The 14,090-nt window shown below is 50.4% G+C and overlaps 3 protein-coding genes across 3 annotated transcripts; 2 read left to right on the top strand and 1 right to left on the bottom strand.

Annotated features, from left to right (window-relative positions):
- Window positions 1-2,081: 2,081 nt before the first annotated feature.
- Window positions 2,082-4,775, top strand: K444DRAFT_521685 (kinase-like protein; the record flags this gene model as incomplete). The annotated part of the gene is made up of 2 exons (XM_024874142.1): window positions 2,082-3,274; window positions 3,323-4,775. The coding sequence occupies 2 exons, from the start codon at window positions 2,082-2,084 to the stop codon at window positions 4,773-4,775; spliced, it is 2,646 nt and encodes an 881-aa protein (XP_024740925.1).
- A 5,410-nt stretch (window positions 4,776-10,185) lies between these two features.
- Window positions 10,186-11,311, top strand: K444DRAFT_626251 (uncharacterized protein; the record flags this gene model as incomplete). The annotated part of the gene is made up of 2 exons (XM_024882625.1): window positions 10,186-10,254; window positions 10,310-11,311. 2 exons carry the CDS (start codon window positions 10,186-10,188, stop codon window positions 11,309-11,311), a joined length of 1,071 nt encoding a protein of 356 aa, XP_024740924.1.
- A 693-nt stretch (window positions 11,312-12,004) lies between these two features.
- Window positions 12,005-13,829, bottom strand: K444DRAFT_626250 (natural resistance-associated macrophage protein; the record flags this gene model as incomplete). The annotated part of the gene is made up of 4 exons (XM_024882624.1): window positions 12,005-12,875; window positions 12,929-13,200; window positions 13,286-13,420; window positions 13,485-13,829. The coding sequence occupies 4 exons, from the start codon at window positions 13,827-13,829 to the stop codon at window positions 12,005-12,007; spliced, it is 1,623 nt and encodes a 540-aa protein (XP_024740923.1).
- Between the last annotated feature and the right edge of the window lie 261 nt (window positions 13,830-14,090).

Below are 14,090 nucleotides of genomic sequence, written 5' to 3'. Positions count from 1 at the left end.
GTAACTGCCGCATGTAAGGCTCCCAGATTGTCCTGCCATCGGCCGCGTCTCTCCACCAGCTTCACAAACGTTACGAATACAGGATTCAAGTTTCGATCACATGAGAGGTGTCACGGCTTCGAAGTGGGGATCCTGACCAAGATTCGAGATGCTCGAATGGCAGCCAGGAAAGCCGTGTACGCAAATACCATTCGATTATGACTCTGACCACCAGACGCTGTCCTCTGCCACTTCCTCCTGTTGGTTTGCGCTGCTGTGGTCGGGAGCGTTACATTGGAGGGTCTTAGGTCAGCTCTCGTTCACCCCGACCGCACGCAGCAATGCGTACGGGGCTGAGATGCAGCTTTTATATTGGAGATGGTCAGAATAATCAGCTCGAGAGAAATTTGCCCTGTGTGACCTGCCCCACGAGCACCACACTTGACCTTCTTTCTTGTCCTCCTTCGACCCCTTGAAATCTGTGCTCTCCCTCCCATAAATAGCTGCCGCCTCGTATCATCGTATGAAATCGGACATATGACGTTAGCCCAGCAGACGGCAACACACAGGATCACAACCCTTTTTTGTTTTGTTGAACAGCTGCACGGGACGGGAGTGGCCAGGGAGGTGAAGATTAAGTCCTGCCCTTCCCAGCGCATGTGGTCGAGTCCTCACCACCGATTCCCTCCCAGCCTTCGGTGTGGCCTAGGCCGCCCAACAGCTCTAAGCTCTCACATTCGGGCATCCGGCCACACGGCCAATGTTCTGGGAACATATAGAACTACATAAACACCGCCTCCCTCAGCCTGCGAGCCTGCCAGCCTACCCGCCTGCCCTCTCTCGCGGCCTCTCTCCTCCCTCTCTCCCTCCAGGGCCCTCTTTTATTGATGCCTCACTACCTCCGTGCACATCTATGACCAGCACTCCGGCGCCGGGCTGCAGGACCACCGCTGTCATTGCATCCAATCTCCACGGCGGCGACTCGCCTCCGCGAGTCAGAAAAGCAGGAACAGCAAGCCGGCACGTCGTGCACAGGCTGTGCTGCTCGGCCCTTCATACCTGACGACTGACATTTGAGTTCTGGCCTGCCCTGTCGGGCCTGCCAGTGTTGCGCTGTGCGTGGGCGTGGGCGTGGACGTGGGTGTGGGTGTGGGCGTGGTAGCGTCACTACGTAGCGAGCGAGCGAACGAGGCTTTGGCCATCAATCGCCATTTCCAACTACCTGAATGAAGTGCTAGGCTGAGAAGGTACCTCCGAATTTGAATTTGAACGCGAACCTTCTTCCGAGTCTTCCCTTCCTCTCCTCACACCCAACAAACTCTTCACTCTGCGCCAGCTGCGACGCAGGATCTCCATCTTCGAAATCGCCTTCGCTGCGGTTCGAAGCTGCTGAGAAAAACGAACTCGGTCTCGCCACCCGCAACCTTCTCGACCCTTCCGTTCGGCGAGTGCGAGGGAACTGACATTAAGTACCTGGCCACAATCCCCACAGCCAACGACGACGGCCACGGACACTTCCACACGGCGCCGAATTTTTACATCGCGATACACAGACTGGCAGTGCGCACAAAGAGCAGTGCGCGATGGCTGGGAACGACGGAGACCTGCTCAAGCGGGCTACGCAAGCAATGATGTCAAGGTACGAGGGCAAAATACTTGGCTTCTGTTCCTTCACCGAGGGGTCGCGCCGCGTTGGGGTACACACAAGTGGTGATTTCGGGGCTGCGATCATTCCAGCAGGACGAGGGCGCGGAGTTTTGCACAGATCCCCTTTGCACCACCTGTGCCCGTGTTCTCGTCCGCGTCCGGGTGCTGCTGTCATGATGATGTCTCTTGTACATGCCTCAACGTCAAAGTTGACGAGGGGTCTTATCAATGCGGCAATCGGTAGAAGCTGGGCGCACCCACGCAGGGCAGAGCACCGTACACGGCGTCCTCCTGCAATTTGGTCGCCGAATGAAAGAATTTTCTGATTATGGAGCATTGGCTCAGTCGCGATCCTTGCATCCATTCGACCTTTTTCTCTATTCCGATGTCTTAAATACCTCAATGTTTCCTCCCTCAATTAATTATTCGCGCGCTGCTGCCTTATTTGTCCCATCATGGCCTTTGCTAATGGACTTCATTTTAGGGAGGACAACGAGAATGGCGATGACTCCGATATTCCCCGCTCCGGTGTCGCTACTCCTCAGCCTGACCCTTCAGACAAGCGGTTACCTGGCATAATGCACAGTTATTTTGGACAGGTTGGTTCTGCGTCTTCTACACGTCCAAACTCTGGTCATTTTGAAAGCTCCGTCATGGGGAGCGATGTTTCGACCTCTGCGAGGGGTGATGAGGTGCTCCCGAAGGCCACGCCAGACTCAAGCAATGAGCCTGCGAGTGACTCTCAAGAAGCAGAAGCTCCGCTTCAGCCTGCACCAGAAAAATTCCGAACAAGTGGCTTGCATCCCTACCCGACACCACCCGTTTCCCAGCCACCATCACTGCACAAGCTGAAGTTGAGCAATTCCTCAAGCTCGGAGGATGAGGGAGTCAATGCGGGGGAGTTGGCTACCTCATCTTCCGTACATCACAAGAGTATATCGGAATCAATTCCGTCAAGCGCTCGAAGAGCCTCCTTGATGAATCCGCTCTCGAGTGTTGTGACGGCTTCCAATGTTCACGCTGCACATTTCTCTAACCCCAGCAACTGCTCTACCTCCCCTAACACCCCTTCACATTCCCGCTTATACTCTGATTTTCACGAGTCACCGTCGTATGATCGGCTCAAAAAGCTAACAGATGACGCGGAAAAGAGCACTCCGGCCACTCCCACGCGCGCATTGTCAAATCAGACCAACAAATCGGATGCTAGCGGCGGATCAGATCACGCAAATGCTCAGAATGGAAAAGATGCAAAATCAACCACGGCCGAGGCTGTCCCTTCACAAATTTTAGTTCCCGCGACCGGAGCTCCGGCGCCTGCACCGAAAGGAAAGCTTACAGTAAAGATCGCCGAGGCGCGAGGTTTACGAAAGAGCAGAGATCCCTATGTTGTAGCCGTCTTCCAACGAAATGAATTGGTATCGAAAGGACCTTTACCCGGGAAGGAAGAGGAAGAAGATCAGGGAACAACAAGCAGTCCGATGGGTGGCATTCCGATTATGAGATCCGGAAGCGATTCGGGTCGACCAATGGCTATCCCTATGAAGAGTCGACAAAGCAGTAACACCAGCCTTTCGGACTACCGCGATTTCAAGAGTAAGGGCCGTAGGTCTATGACCAACCCGAAGTGGGATACCGAAGCAATCTTGTAAGTTGCGGTCTGTTGAATGTTCTGACCGTGCTAACAATCATCCAGTGATGTGGTTGGCTCTGATGCACGTGTCAACATCACGATTTATGATAGAAGCAGCGTCGTGGAAGAATTTCTTGGTCATGTAGACCTCGAAGCGAATCTCACCGAGAACAATGCACCCCTCAAAGGCTGGTTTCCACTTCGTGGTAGGAACGACACCGATACGGGTCTTCCTGGCGAAATTTATGTTGAGATCACGTTCCAACGGACAGAGAAGCGCCATTATGGCCCAGAAGATTTCCAGATTCTGAAGCTTATTGGGAAGGGAACCTTCGGCCAAGTTTATCAAGTTAGAAAGAAGGATACGAAGCGAATCTACGCCATGAAGGTTCTTCAAAAGAAGGTGATCGTTCAAAAGAAGGAAGTTGCACACACAGTTGGAGAGCGGAACATCCTGGTCAGAACAGCTATGGCGGACTCACCATTCATTGTGGGACTCAAATTCTCCTTCCAGACACCCACGGATCTTTATTTGGTTACAGACTACATGTCTGGCGGCGAACTGTTCTGGCATCTGCAAAAGGAAGGACGATTCGATGAAAAGCGGGCGAAGTTCTACATTGCTGAGCTGATTCTTGCTCTCCAACACCTTCACATGCACGACATTGTCTACCGGGATTTGAAACCGGAAAACATATTGCTGGATGCCAACGGACACATTGCTTTGTGCGATTTCGGCCTGTCCAAAGCAAACTTGACCAAGAATGCCACAACTAATACGTTCTGTGGCACAACCGAATACTTGGCCCCAGAAGTACTTTTGGACGAAGCCGGATACACTAAGATGGTAGACTTCTGGTCCCTGGGGGTTCTCGTTTTCGAAATGTGCTGCGGGTGGAGTCCGTTTTATGCAGAAGACACGCAACAAATGTACAAGAACATTGCTTTCGGAAAGGTTCGCTTCCCACGAGACACACTAACTACCGAGGGGCGCAACTTTGTGAAGGGTCTTCTCAACCGGAACCCCAAACACAGACTCGGGGCGACTGATGACGCGGAAGAGTTGAAGAGGCATCCATTCTTCGCTGATATCGACTGGGAGGCGTTGACAAAGAAGTTGATCACGCCACCGTTCAAGCCGAAGCTGAAGGATGAGACGGACACATCAAACTTTGATCCCGAGTTTACCAATGCTCTGATGAACGGAGCATCGTCACTCAATGCTCGTGCTGCAGCTTTGGCAGCGGGTGTGGCTACATCAACGCCTTTGTCGCCAACCATGCAGGCTAACTTCAAGGGCTTCACCTTCGTCGATGAGAGCTCGATAGATGAGCATATGCAAGGTCGCATCAGAGACGAGGACGAGAGCATGGACGAAGATGAGAAACATCAAGATGACTGGGAAGACCGAAATGATATTCCCGACAAGCGACGGAGTGACCGAATGAGCGGTATCGTCCGGACCGGCACCAACGAAGATAGCAACATGTTCAACGGCGGGCAATTCGACATGTAAATTGACCTGATCGATTATTGGTCCACCGAAATACTTTTTTTTCCCCACAAGTTCCCTTTACATACCTGCGCATGGGTCGGCGTAATTTTGCATTTGAGCGGAGTCTGGATGATGGGCGGATGGATTGACGAAGTACAAATTGGCTACGTGGGAGGAAAGCATTCGATACAATCGGCTTTATTTCTCCTTCATGTGGATATGAACCGACGGTGTACATGGAAGCTGCATCGGATGACATCACAGGCGGAACTACCTTCACTGCAACGATTAGCGTGGCTTTGCATGCAGCTGCATGCGGCTGTTCTTGCATTTTGCATATCAGAGATTGACTGAGGAGCTGAGCATCCTCTTCTTCTTTTGGTTTCACAGCATATGATGTTGTTGCCTCAGCGAGGAGGGTGATGAATGGCATTGATGAAGGCATGAGATGAAAGTAGTGCGCTGCATTATTTGTGTTATTGCAGTCATGGTCTGGTCTTGTCTTACTTCTTTGACCCGAAGGAGGCGGGCAGGGCAGAGTGGGTGCGGCCGATGGGATCGTGTCACGCTCGCTGTATTCATGGTGGTTGATGAGTGGATACTGTACTTAGGATCCTCGTGCCTCTGTGCCTGACTGGACTGATCAACTCATGATAATGTAATCATGAATCGATGACTCGGTCTGTTACTTTTATTCCCTGATTCGTGCGTGTGAAAAGTTCCTCATTGATATCCCGCCAAGTGGCTGATAGGGAGGGGTTTGAGAGCTGGAGGTCGTTGCCTTGTCCTCCTTAGACCTGCCTCCTGCGAATCTCTATTTAAGCTTCACCCATCGCCAGCGAAAGAGGGCATCAGCACCTTGCACCTCGGAATGTGGTAGTACTACATCGAAACATGGGTAGCCGAACCCCACCTCAACTTAACCACACTCGAGCTTCGCCATTTTCTGTTTCCCCGGAAATCTATTCCTTGAGCTTAATTGCTTCACTGAGTGGAGTCGACTCGCCTGTGTCTGAGCTTTGGTTTTCTTGTCATTGTAGAAGTTGCTGTTAGTTCGTTTTTGTTGTTAGTCCTTCTCGTTTTAGCTGGTGCCGTCCGGGGTCTGCTCATTGAGTGATGGATCCTTCCAAATTTGCCAGATTATAGACTACTGCGGGCATGCCTTCAATCTGAAACCCTTGCTAGAGGTTTGCCTCGGCCCAGAGCAAAGAATTGCAAAGAATTCGCAGAACCGGTCTTGACGTGCTGAGCTGGAGCGTGTTGAAGTGGCAGAGCTGGATGTGCTTCATCCATTCGAGCTGAGAGGGGGTGTTTTATGTATTCGTGGTATTTCATGGCTTGTGCACTCTACCCGTGAACTGACACCCGCAAGGACGTTGAGCGTTAGCAGGGAAGCTGCCAAACCACCTTTCAGCCTACTGGAACATTTAGAAGCGAGCTGAGTCGCTGCTGTTCTGGGCTTGCCACTGCCCAATGGCTCACTTTCCTAGGATCTCGTATATATAAACCCCCTTCATGGAAAGAAAGGAGAGCCAACCCCACCTCACAACAGCGCCGCATGGCCAGACCGTCCGTCGTGGGAATGAGAAAGGGAGCACTGAGGGTTGTTGCTTGGCTGCCATATTCTGTAGAGAAGAATGTTGGTGGATGTTGAGATCGTTGCATGACTTTGTTGGGTGGAAGTGCTCTTCGGAGAAGTTACGTAATTTGTTGTAAGGGGAGACCTCGCTGTCAAGTGGGGAGTTATTGCCAAGTCCTGTCTCATTATCCCAACACTTCCTCAAAAGTACAATTTTAGGGACTGCTCATCAAAGATTCCGCTTCCTGGTTTAACAGAGTATAACTCAACCCTCCAGGGCAATTTAGTGTTCAACAAACGGTGAGGCTGCCTAAAGACGCATGACAGTAAGAGCAGGGTTTGGCGGCAGGTGAATGTAACATCCCACGCTGTTGCCTGATGCACAATGGCCGTGTTGCATAATGCGCGAACGCGGATTACATGAATCAAGTCCCAAGCGAAGAACAGTTATTCGTCGCCTGGTCTTCAGTTTATTGGATATCCCCATGCTCAGATTCTGTATGGTTATAGCCACTCCGGATATTCCAAGGCCCCTTGTGGCAGTTGCACCCAAGTCGCTACTGGGCTCGCTATTGTTCAAGGATAGTCGTGGTTTCCGGCCCTCATCTATCGACTACTACAGAAAGGCAATGGGAAATATGGTTCCCATATCTACTTGCGCAGGCAAGGGGTGAAGCTGAGAGGAGCGTTAATTGCCTGCTTGACATGTGCAGAGTATAGAGCTTTCTCTCAAAGGGAAAATGGGTTAAGATGCAACGCAGGGGAAGAGGAATACATTCACCCGCCACTGATCGCCCCATCCAGCACTCCCGGTTCCCTGAGGATATAAATAAACTCCTGTATGTTTACTGAAGAGTCTCAAAAATTGAACTACTTGCCTCTTGGAACTGCCACTGCGTCTCCGCCCTCTCTCTCTTTCCTGCTTTCCCTAAATCTCACTGCCGGCTCCAAAATTCGAGTTGCGAGGCTGCCGCCGAATTAGTTTAGAGAGCTTTCCACATTCACTCGCATATTCTCTTGTCAAAAGCGATATAGTTGTCAATCAAACCCCAATTGTCATTCTCCATTCTATCCTTGAATTACGTTGCAGCTTCAAGATTTAATACGACACAACCCCAAGCCGCCAATATCGATTATTTCGGGACAAGGAGTGATTGGCACAAACTTGCTTCTCATGCATGGGAACGCATTCCTTATCTCCACCAACGTGTGGGATGGCGACCGCTCTGCTCAAGTCCCTAGAAGGTTAAGATAGTTCCAATCCCCTCTTATATACTTATTCATCCGTGTGGATGTTGCAGAGGAAGTTACGAGTTCTTCAGAGACGAATCCAAAGGGTCTCTTGTGGTAATAAACCAACTTGAAGATATCTCTATATCGAGGAGAAACCCTATCTCTCTGGCTTCTACTCTCAGAGAGTATAAAATCCCCATCCCTCTCTGCCTACGAAACTCAACAGCCATTCTTGTACCGCTGTCCTTCCCGTGCAGCAATACCTGTTCGAGTTCTTTCCCCCAAACTTGTTCACCCTGACTTCATTCTCGACGTCTAGCAGCAAATAGAGAAGCAACTTCTAGCAGCTCAGGTGGAGAGTGGAAGCTACCGAGCCCGAACCTCACGCCTTTATCAAGGTGCTTGTTTGTCAATAATCCCTTGCTGCCATTGACGACCGGATAGAGGAAGCATTCAATCATAAATATATATAGTACGTAAGGCGGGAAGACTCCATACAGAGTTATGAGTATCCACCAAATTGGATCCCTGGAATTGGGGCTGTGCTCGTGAAAGACTTGAGAACATGCATTTGGTCGGAGTGCCTTGGGCATTGCTAAAGTTGTAGCCTCTAAAATCTGCAACAAAATGCGATTGTTATATCCACAAAAAAAACATACATTTATCTGCGGAGGACGAATGTGCTTCCCTCTCCCCTGAGTCTCTCCACCCAAGTTCCACTTCTAAGGCCAAGATCAATTTTCAAGCCTGGGGGCCAATCGGGGTCTCCAGCTCACCTGGGCTGGACACCTTCTATTTTCAAAACAGTTTTTGCTGTCAACAAATCTCTCACTGCTATTCTTTAACCGTACGAAAGAAGTTCATTAAAAGCGTCCTTATAGCTAGCACGTAAGTGGAGCGGCGCTTAAGTGAGCTGTACCAACCAATACCAAGCCGAATCCACGGATCTGCTTTTGTGCTCAGGAGATGGTATGCCGCAGCACCACTGTACATGCAGAGTTGATATCAAAGGGTAGTTACAGACTTCAGCATTGCTGCCAAAGGGTTAATTTACAGTCCGTGGACGCAGAATTTTCCATTCACTGGAAGTCAATATTCGTTTAGGGAAGACGAGCGTACTTAGCCTCTTTCTCTTCGTCTCTGAATAGTGCTACATAGAAGCACTTATCACTCTACAAGAGAACTTCAACTAAATCCCAGCTACGAATAGCACAAAGGATAGCCACTCCCACTCCCATTTCCTCCCTTATCCCTAATTTCCTCACTCCAGCAAACTTAAGAACCGCTTCTCCGACTTCTACCTCTGCAGAGCAAAGACATTACAGTTTCGACTCCAAAGATCCCTCTGGATATCACCGCTCTCATGGCTAGTACCCAGAATGTCGAGATAGTCTGTACCTCTACCCCTCAAACTTGCAAGGCGCTTCAGGTTCGTAGGTAAACGCTGTGGGATATGATATCCCACCGCGCTTATCTTCCTCGAAGGTCTCTCACGAGGACATCTCGCCCACCGCCCCGACGAAGAAAAGAGCTGGAACCCAAAGAACAAAATGGTCGACTATCGTAAGTCTGGGATAGAAAAGTTGTAAGAGAGAAAGGAAGAACCTAGCGAGGTTGCAGTGCGGAAGTGTTGGATAACTCAGGATTTTCAAGGCTTCTGATGTCCTCTGTTATTGGGTCCTCAGTGAGTGAGATGGCGAGGGGGTTTATCATCGAGGGAACAGGTCAACCCGCACGGGAATGTTTTCATGGCATTTATCATTTCCGTCTCTGGACCTGAGCAGCTGCTGCTTTAGCATGAGTATTGGGTGAGCAAGTTTATATAACGGCGAGATTAATGCAATAGTCGAAGGTTTAAAGTTTAATGAGTCTCATATATTAAAAATACTAAGCTGGGGAGCAAAGAAGGGAGAAATGCCTCGACCTTTAGTATTACTTTGTATCACGACCCGTGGCTGGTGTTCTGGAAGCAGAATCAGCTGTATTGGGTGTGTATGTAACGTCTAAAGAGAGAAAAGAAGAGAGGAGCGGGGAGCTCGAGCTAAGTACAGGGTGCCACGCTAGGGCCAAGTCATGTGACGCTGACGTCACAACACTTTGCCTATGCCTTCTGGCTTAGTTCCCTTTTAGACCTGTTTCCGAATTCCTATTCCCGGCAGATCGTGCCGTTATGCCAGCCGTCACAAGAGGAGTCTTTAATCTTTGGGGAAAACCCCCAAACCCCCACTAAGTCTCTGCGAGTTTTTTTTAAATTTTACAGATTATGTGACAGTGACATTTTAATGTCACGTGAAACATTTGCCTCCCCCCAGCTAAGCAGCTAAGGTACACCTGTGCGGCTAAGCGAGACACCCCTGGTAAGCGCTGGACATGTCTCACCAGACGAAGGGATAGCTGGTGTCTAACATAGCCTCCACAGGGTTCAACTCAGCCCCATCGGGCTCGCAAAATTTTAAGATACTTTAAGGCTCTCCTTGCCGTCCTCGAAACTCAAAACATTCATTTCAAACGCAACAAATCAATGAGGAAATTAGTGAAGAGGTGATAAAAATCATGACGCTAGAGTATCACGTGAAGAAGGTGAGAAAGTCATGGAATCTCTCGATATAGGGCCGACGCATGACTTTCGGCTTTGGGGCGAACATCGTGACCGACAGGGTTATAAAAAACCATTCTACAAATAAAAAAGTATGTAAGCTTACTCGTTCTAGACAAAGCTTGACTGACAAGCTGACACTAATAGTGGGTCAACCGATACCGTGAGTACGAGTACCGTCAGCTCGACCACCCAAAAGATATTCGAGTGTTAGAACTAGCCCCGGGTGCGCCTAACGATCCATTACGGGCCCGAATTATTCACATCTCTCATATCCCGGGTACCACAGAGCACGGCATACTAGGGTGGTCTATGCAATACGATGCATTGTCATATGTTTGGGGTCGCACTTCGGACAACATGTCTTCTTATATAATATTGGACGACAAATACGCTCTCTCGGTCGTGCCAAACCTCGACGTTGCACTTCGACGCTTCCGCTCTCCGACGGTTCCTAGAATTCTTTGGGTTGATGCGATTTGTATCAATCAACAGTCTGTCGAGGAGAGGGGCACCCAAATAACTCTAATGCTAGATGTGTATGCTCGAGCAGAAAACGTCCAAATCTGGCTCGGCACTGCCAGCAAAGATAACGCCATGGGAATGGAAGTCCTGAAGTACCTTGCTCAAAACACTTTGCACGAGCTATCGCCGTGGGACCAAATGCCAGAAGTTGAATTCTTTTCAGCACTCAACGGAATTCTTCAACGAGGGTGGTTTCAACGCTTGTGGGTGGTCCAGGAAGCATGTGTGTCTCGAAAAGCTATCATGACGTGCGGGAATGACAGCTTCCAGTGGGAGAATAATCCTAGCCAGATACTAAAATTCATACGACGAATCAAATACGCGGTCATTTCTCCACAGTGGGAACAAGCAGGCCTCTCGCAAGTCAATATGGACATTTTCCTACAACTATTAGACCTTCAGGTGCAGCATATCGAGCGCCAACGCGGAGAGATTTTGCGGCCGGCCCCAGATATCTTGGATATTGCATATAGTACTCGCCACCGGCAGGCTGTAGACCGGCGAGACAAGCTATTTGCTATTATGGGACTGGTTGATCAAAGCGACAGGACTTTTTTCCGACCTGACTATAGTATGGAGGTAGAAAAAGTCTTCAAGGGTTTATTAGATTCGATTGAAATTTGAGATGATTTTTTTAGGATTTCCACCTTGCCTTCCATTATTGCCACGACATATTATAAACGATTTCTGGTGAGGTTAGTCTTAGCTGAGCGCCGTCGCGTAATAGGGGTGAGCAGACCTGAGTAGATCTCTTGAGCCACTCTGAGCCGAAGATGAGCTGGGCCTGAGCAAAGGTGGCGCGGCTCACGTGAGACATAGGGTCGGGAAGCGCAAACATTCCGGTGGGGGAACAGCGGGAACAGCGACAACGGACATTTGTGTTACTTTGGATATTTGGGGATATTTGTGGGAAGTGAATGGCGGCCTTTCAACGAGCTAAACTAAACCAAAGGAACAGACTACTGCTGCATGGGGGAAGGCTGCCATGGAGGTTGATTGCAGGAGTGTTGGTTTTGGGTTCAGTGGGGTTTGAACAACTACGTCCGAAGGAGTGCCTTCTTTCTCCTGCACGGGTGGAGGATGAGCACCAGGAGCAGGCAAAATGCACTCTCGACAGGGTAGAGCGCTTTAGCAACTGCATCTGTATGAGACTGGAGGAAAGGAACGGGATGATTCGAAACAGCAGCTTCGTCTTAATATATGCTTATTCGACCCCTCAAACTCCTTCCTATATTTGTATATCGTCCCGCCCCTTCCGAACTCCTTGAAACCAAAATCTACCCAGTTGCCTTTCTCCCAAACCAGAAATATCAACCTTTAGTCGCCACCACCAATCCCCAGCCCCAAGAACGTCAACGTAGCGACGTTCATTGCTGCAATGATAAACCAAATCACAAACCCCACAATCGTCGTCGTCCAATTGTTCGCCATACTAATAGTCCCCTCACTATAATGCCCTTCATTCCACAGCGCCCTCTCCGTATTATACGACAGTATCCCATCCACAACCCCCACCGGGTCCGCGCTATCATCAATCCTAACCGTCATATACTTATGTCTGCTGGTGAACCAGATTAACGGGAAAGTCAGGAAGATCAGGGCCAAGGAGAGGACCACGTTGCAGCCATTCAACGCGGCTGCGAGGCCGGCTTGTCCTTCGGCGGCAGCGATTATCATGGCGGGGATGATAGCCACGGTTCTCGTGACGATGCGGCGGAGGAACGGAGACATGCGCCAGTTCATTGCGCCCTCGCAGATCATTTGTCCTGCCATCGTGGCCACGATGCCTGCACTGACTCCTGAAAACAGCAAGCTCAAAGCAAAGATCGTGCCGGTGCCGTTCCCGATCGTGTCGTTGAAGAGTTGGTATAGACCAGGGAGGTCGGCGTCGCTGGCATCTGGGGTGAAGGCTGCGCCGGCTACGATGAGCACCGCGGAGTTGACGAACACGGCGACGACGAAGAGCACGATGCAGAGTTCCGCGATGGTGTAGGACATGCAGGCTTTGATTGTGGAGAGCGTGGGGCGGTATAAAGAGATGGCGAACTTGGAGTCGGAAGCCTTGACTTCGTGGAGGTGGCCGTCGATTCTGTCGAGCTCGCGCATCCGTGCTTGGACGAGCCCGGAGCCCAGGTAGATGGTGTGGGGCATGAGTGTGCCGCCGAGGAGGGCACAGGATTCGTACAATCTATTGGGTGGGAGTCAGTGGGAGGTGGAGATGGAGAGAGAAGGGAGGCTTACCCGTCGCTAACGAAAATCTCTCGAGATGGGACATAGCCGCGGAAGACGTCGCGGACTGGTGCTGAGACGTAGGAGAGCTCGATGCAGTACATGATGAAGATTCCAATGACGAAGATGGAGACGAATATCTCGAAGAGACGGAGTTTCCGCAAGCTTCCATCTGGTCTGTAAAAGAAGAGGATGAAGAGAGTGTCGGCGACCGATATGGCGCAGCCTCCTATGATGGGTATTTTGGGATTCAAGAGGTTGATGGCAATTGCTGTGCCGATAACCTGTGGTATGGTTAGAGAGATGGAAACAACAGAGTGACGGCTTCTCAAGCGTTCTCAAGAGATGACCAAGCAGGATAGGACAAACCTGTGAGATATCTGTACAAATAATCGAGGCCTCAGCCATGAGCCAAAGACCGATATTCAGCCATCGAGGAAGAAAAGCGCGATTCATCTGAGCCAAGTCCATTCCCGTGACACATCCCAACTTCGTAGACAGAGCCTGCACCCCGTCAATCCGCTTTCTCCCTGCTCTCAGAACGGGTCTGGCGGTTGGTAGCACTCACCTGCAGGAAAACAGCAACGACATTCGAGAAAAGAATCATGAACAAGAGTTTGAACCGGAACTGAGCACCAGCCGTGACATTGGACTGCAGATTGTCTGGGTCGACGTATGCCACGCTGATGACTGCTCCCGGCCCCGCAAATCTTGCAAATTTCCAGAGAACGCTGCCTGTATCATTGAAAGTCTTCCTCGTGAAGATGGAGTTGGTGAAGCGGGCGACTCGTTCTCTCGGTGATCTCTGAGGGGTTTGTTGGCTCTCCACCACGGCAACGTCCATCCCCATCTTCTCGTCCTTCTCCCCCAGCGCAACATCCTTGTCGGCTTGAGTGGGCTTGATCTCCGCCATCCTGAACGGCCCTTTGGCAGGACTGACGTTCGAGCTTTTAGAAGAGAGAAGCGTACCGTCAGGTCCTCTGCGGATCTCGAGGTTTAAACAAGGTTAAATAAAGATCCTGCCAAGCAACGGGGGTCCTCGATCGGAGACCCAGTGCCTTTTTGCACGGCATCCTGTTAGTAGCTTTGAGCTGTCACTTTTCATCCAAGGTGCATGGCACTATTATCTTGGACGGGAAGGCGTGGCAGGGGCAGAAGATCGTCAGCCAATGGT

Source organism: Hyaloscypha bicolor (genome assembly GCF_002865645.1).
Source record: "Hyaloscypha bicolor E unplaced genomic scaffold K444scaffold_44, whole genome shotgun sequence".
Classification (NCBI taxonomy): Eukaryota; Fungi; Ascomycota; class Leotiomycetes; order Helotiales; family Hyaloscyphaceae; genus Hyaloscypha; species Hyaloscypha bicolor.
The sequence above is the reverse complement of the archived record's forward strand: the minus strand, read 5'-3'. Positions and strand labels throughout refer to the sequence as shown.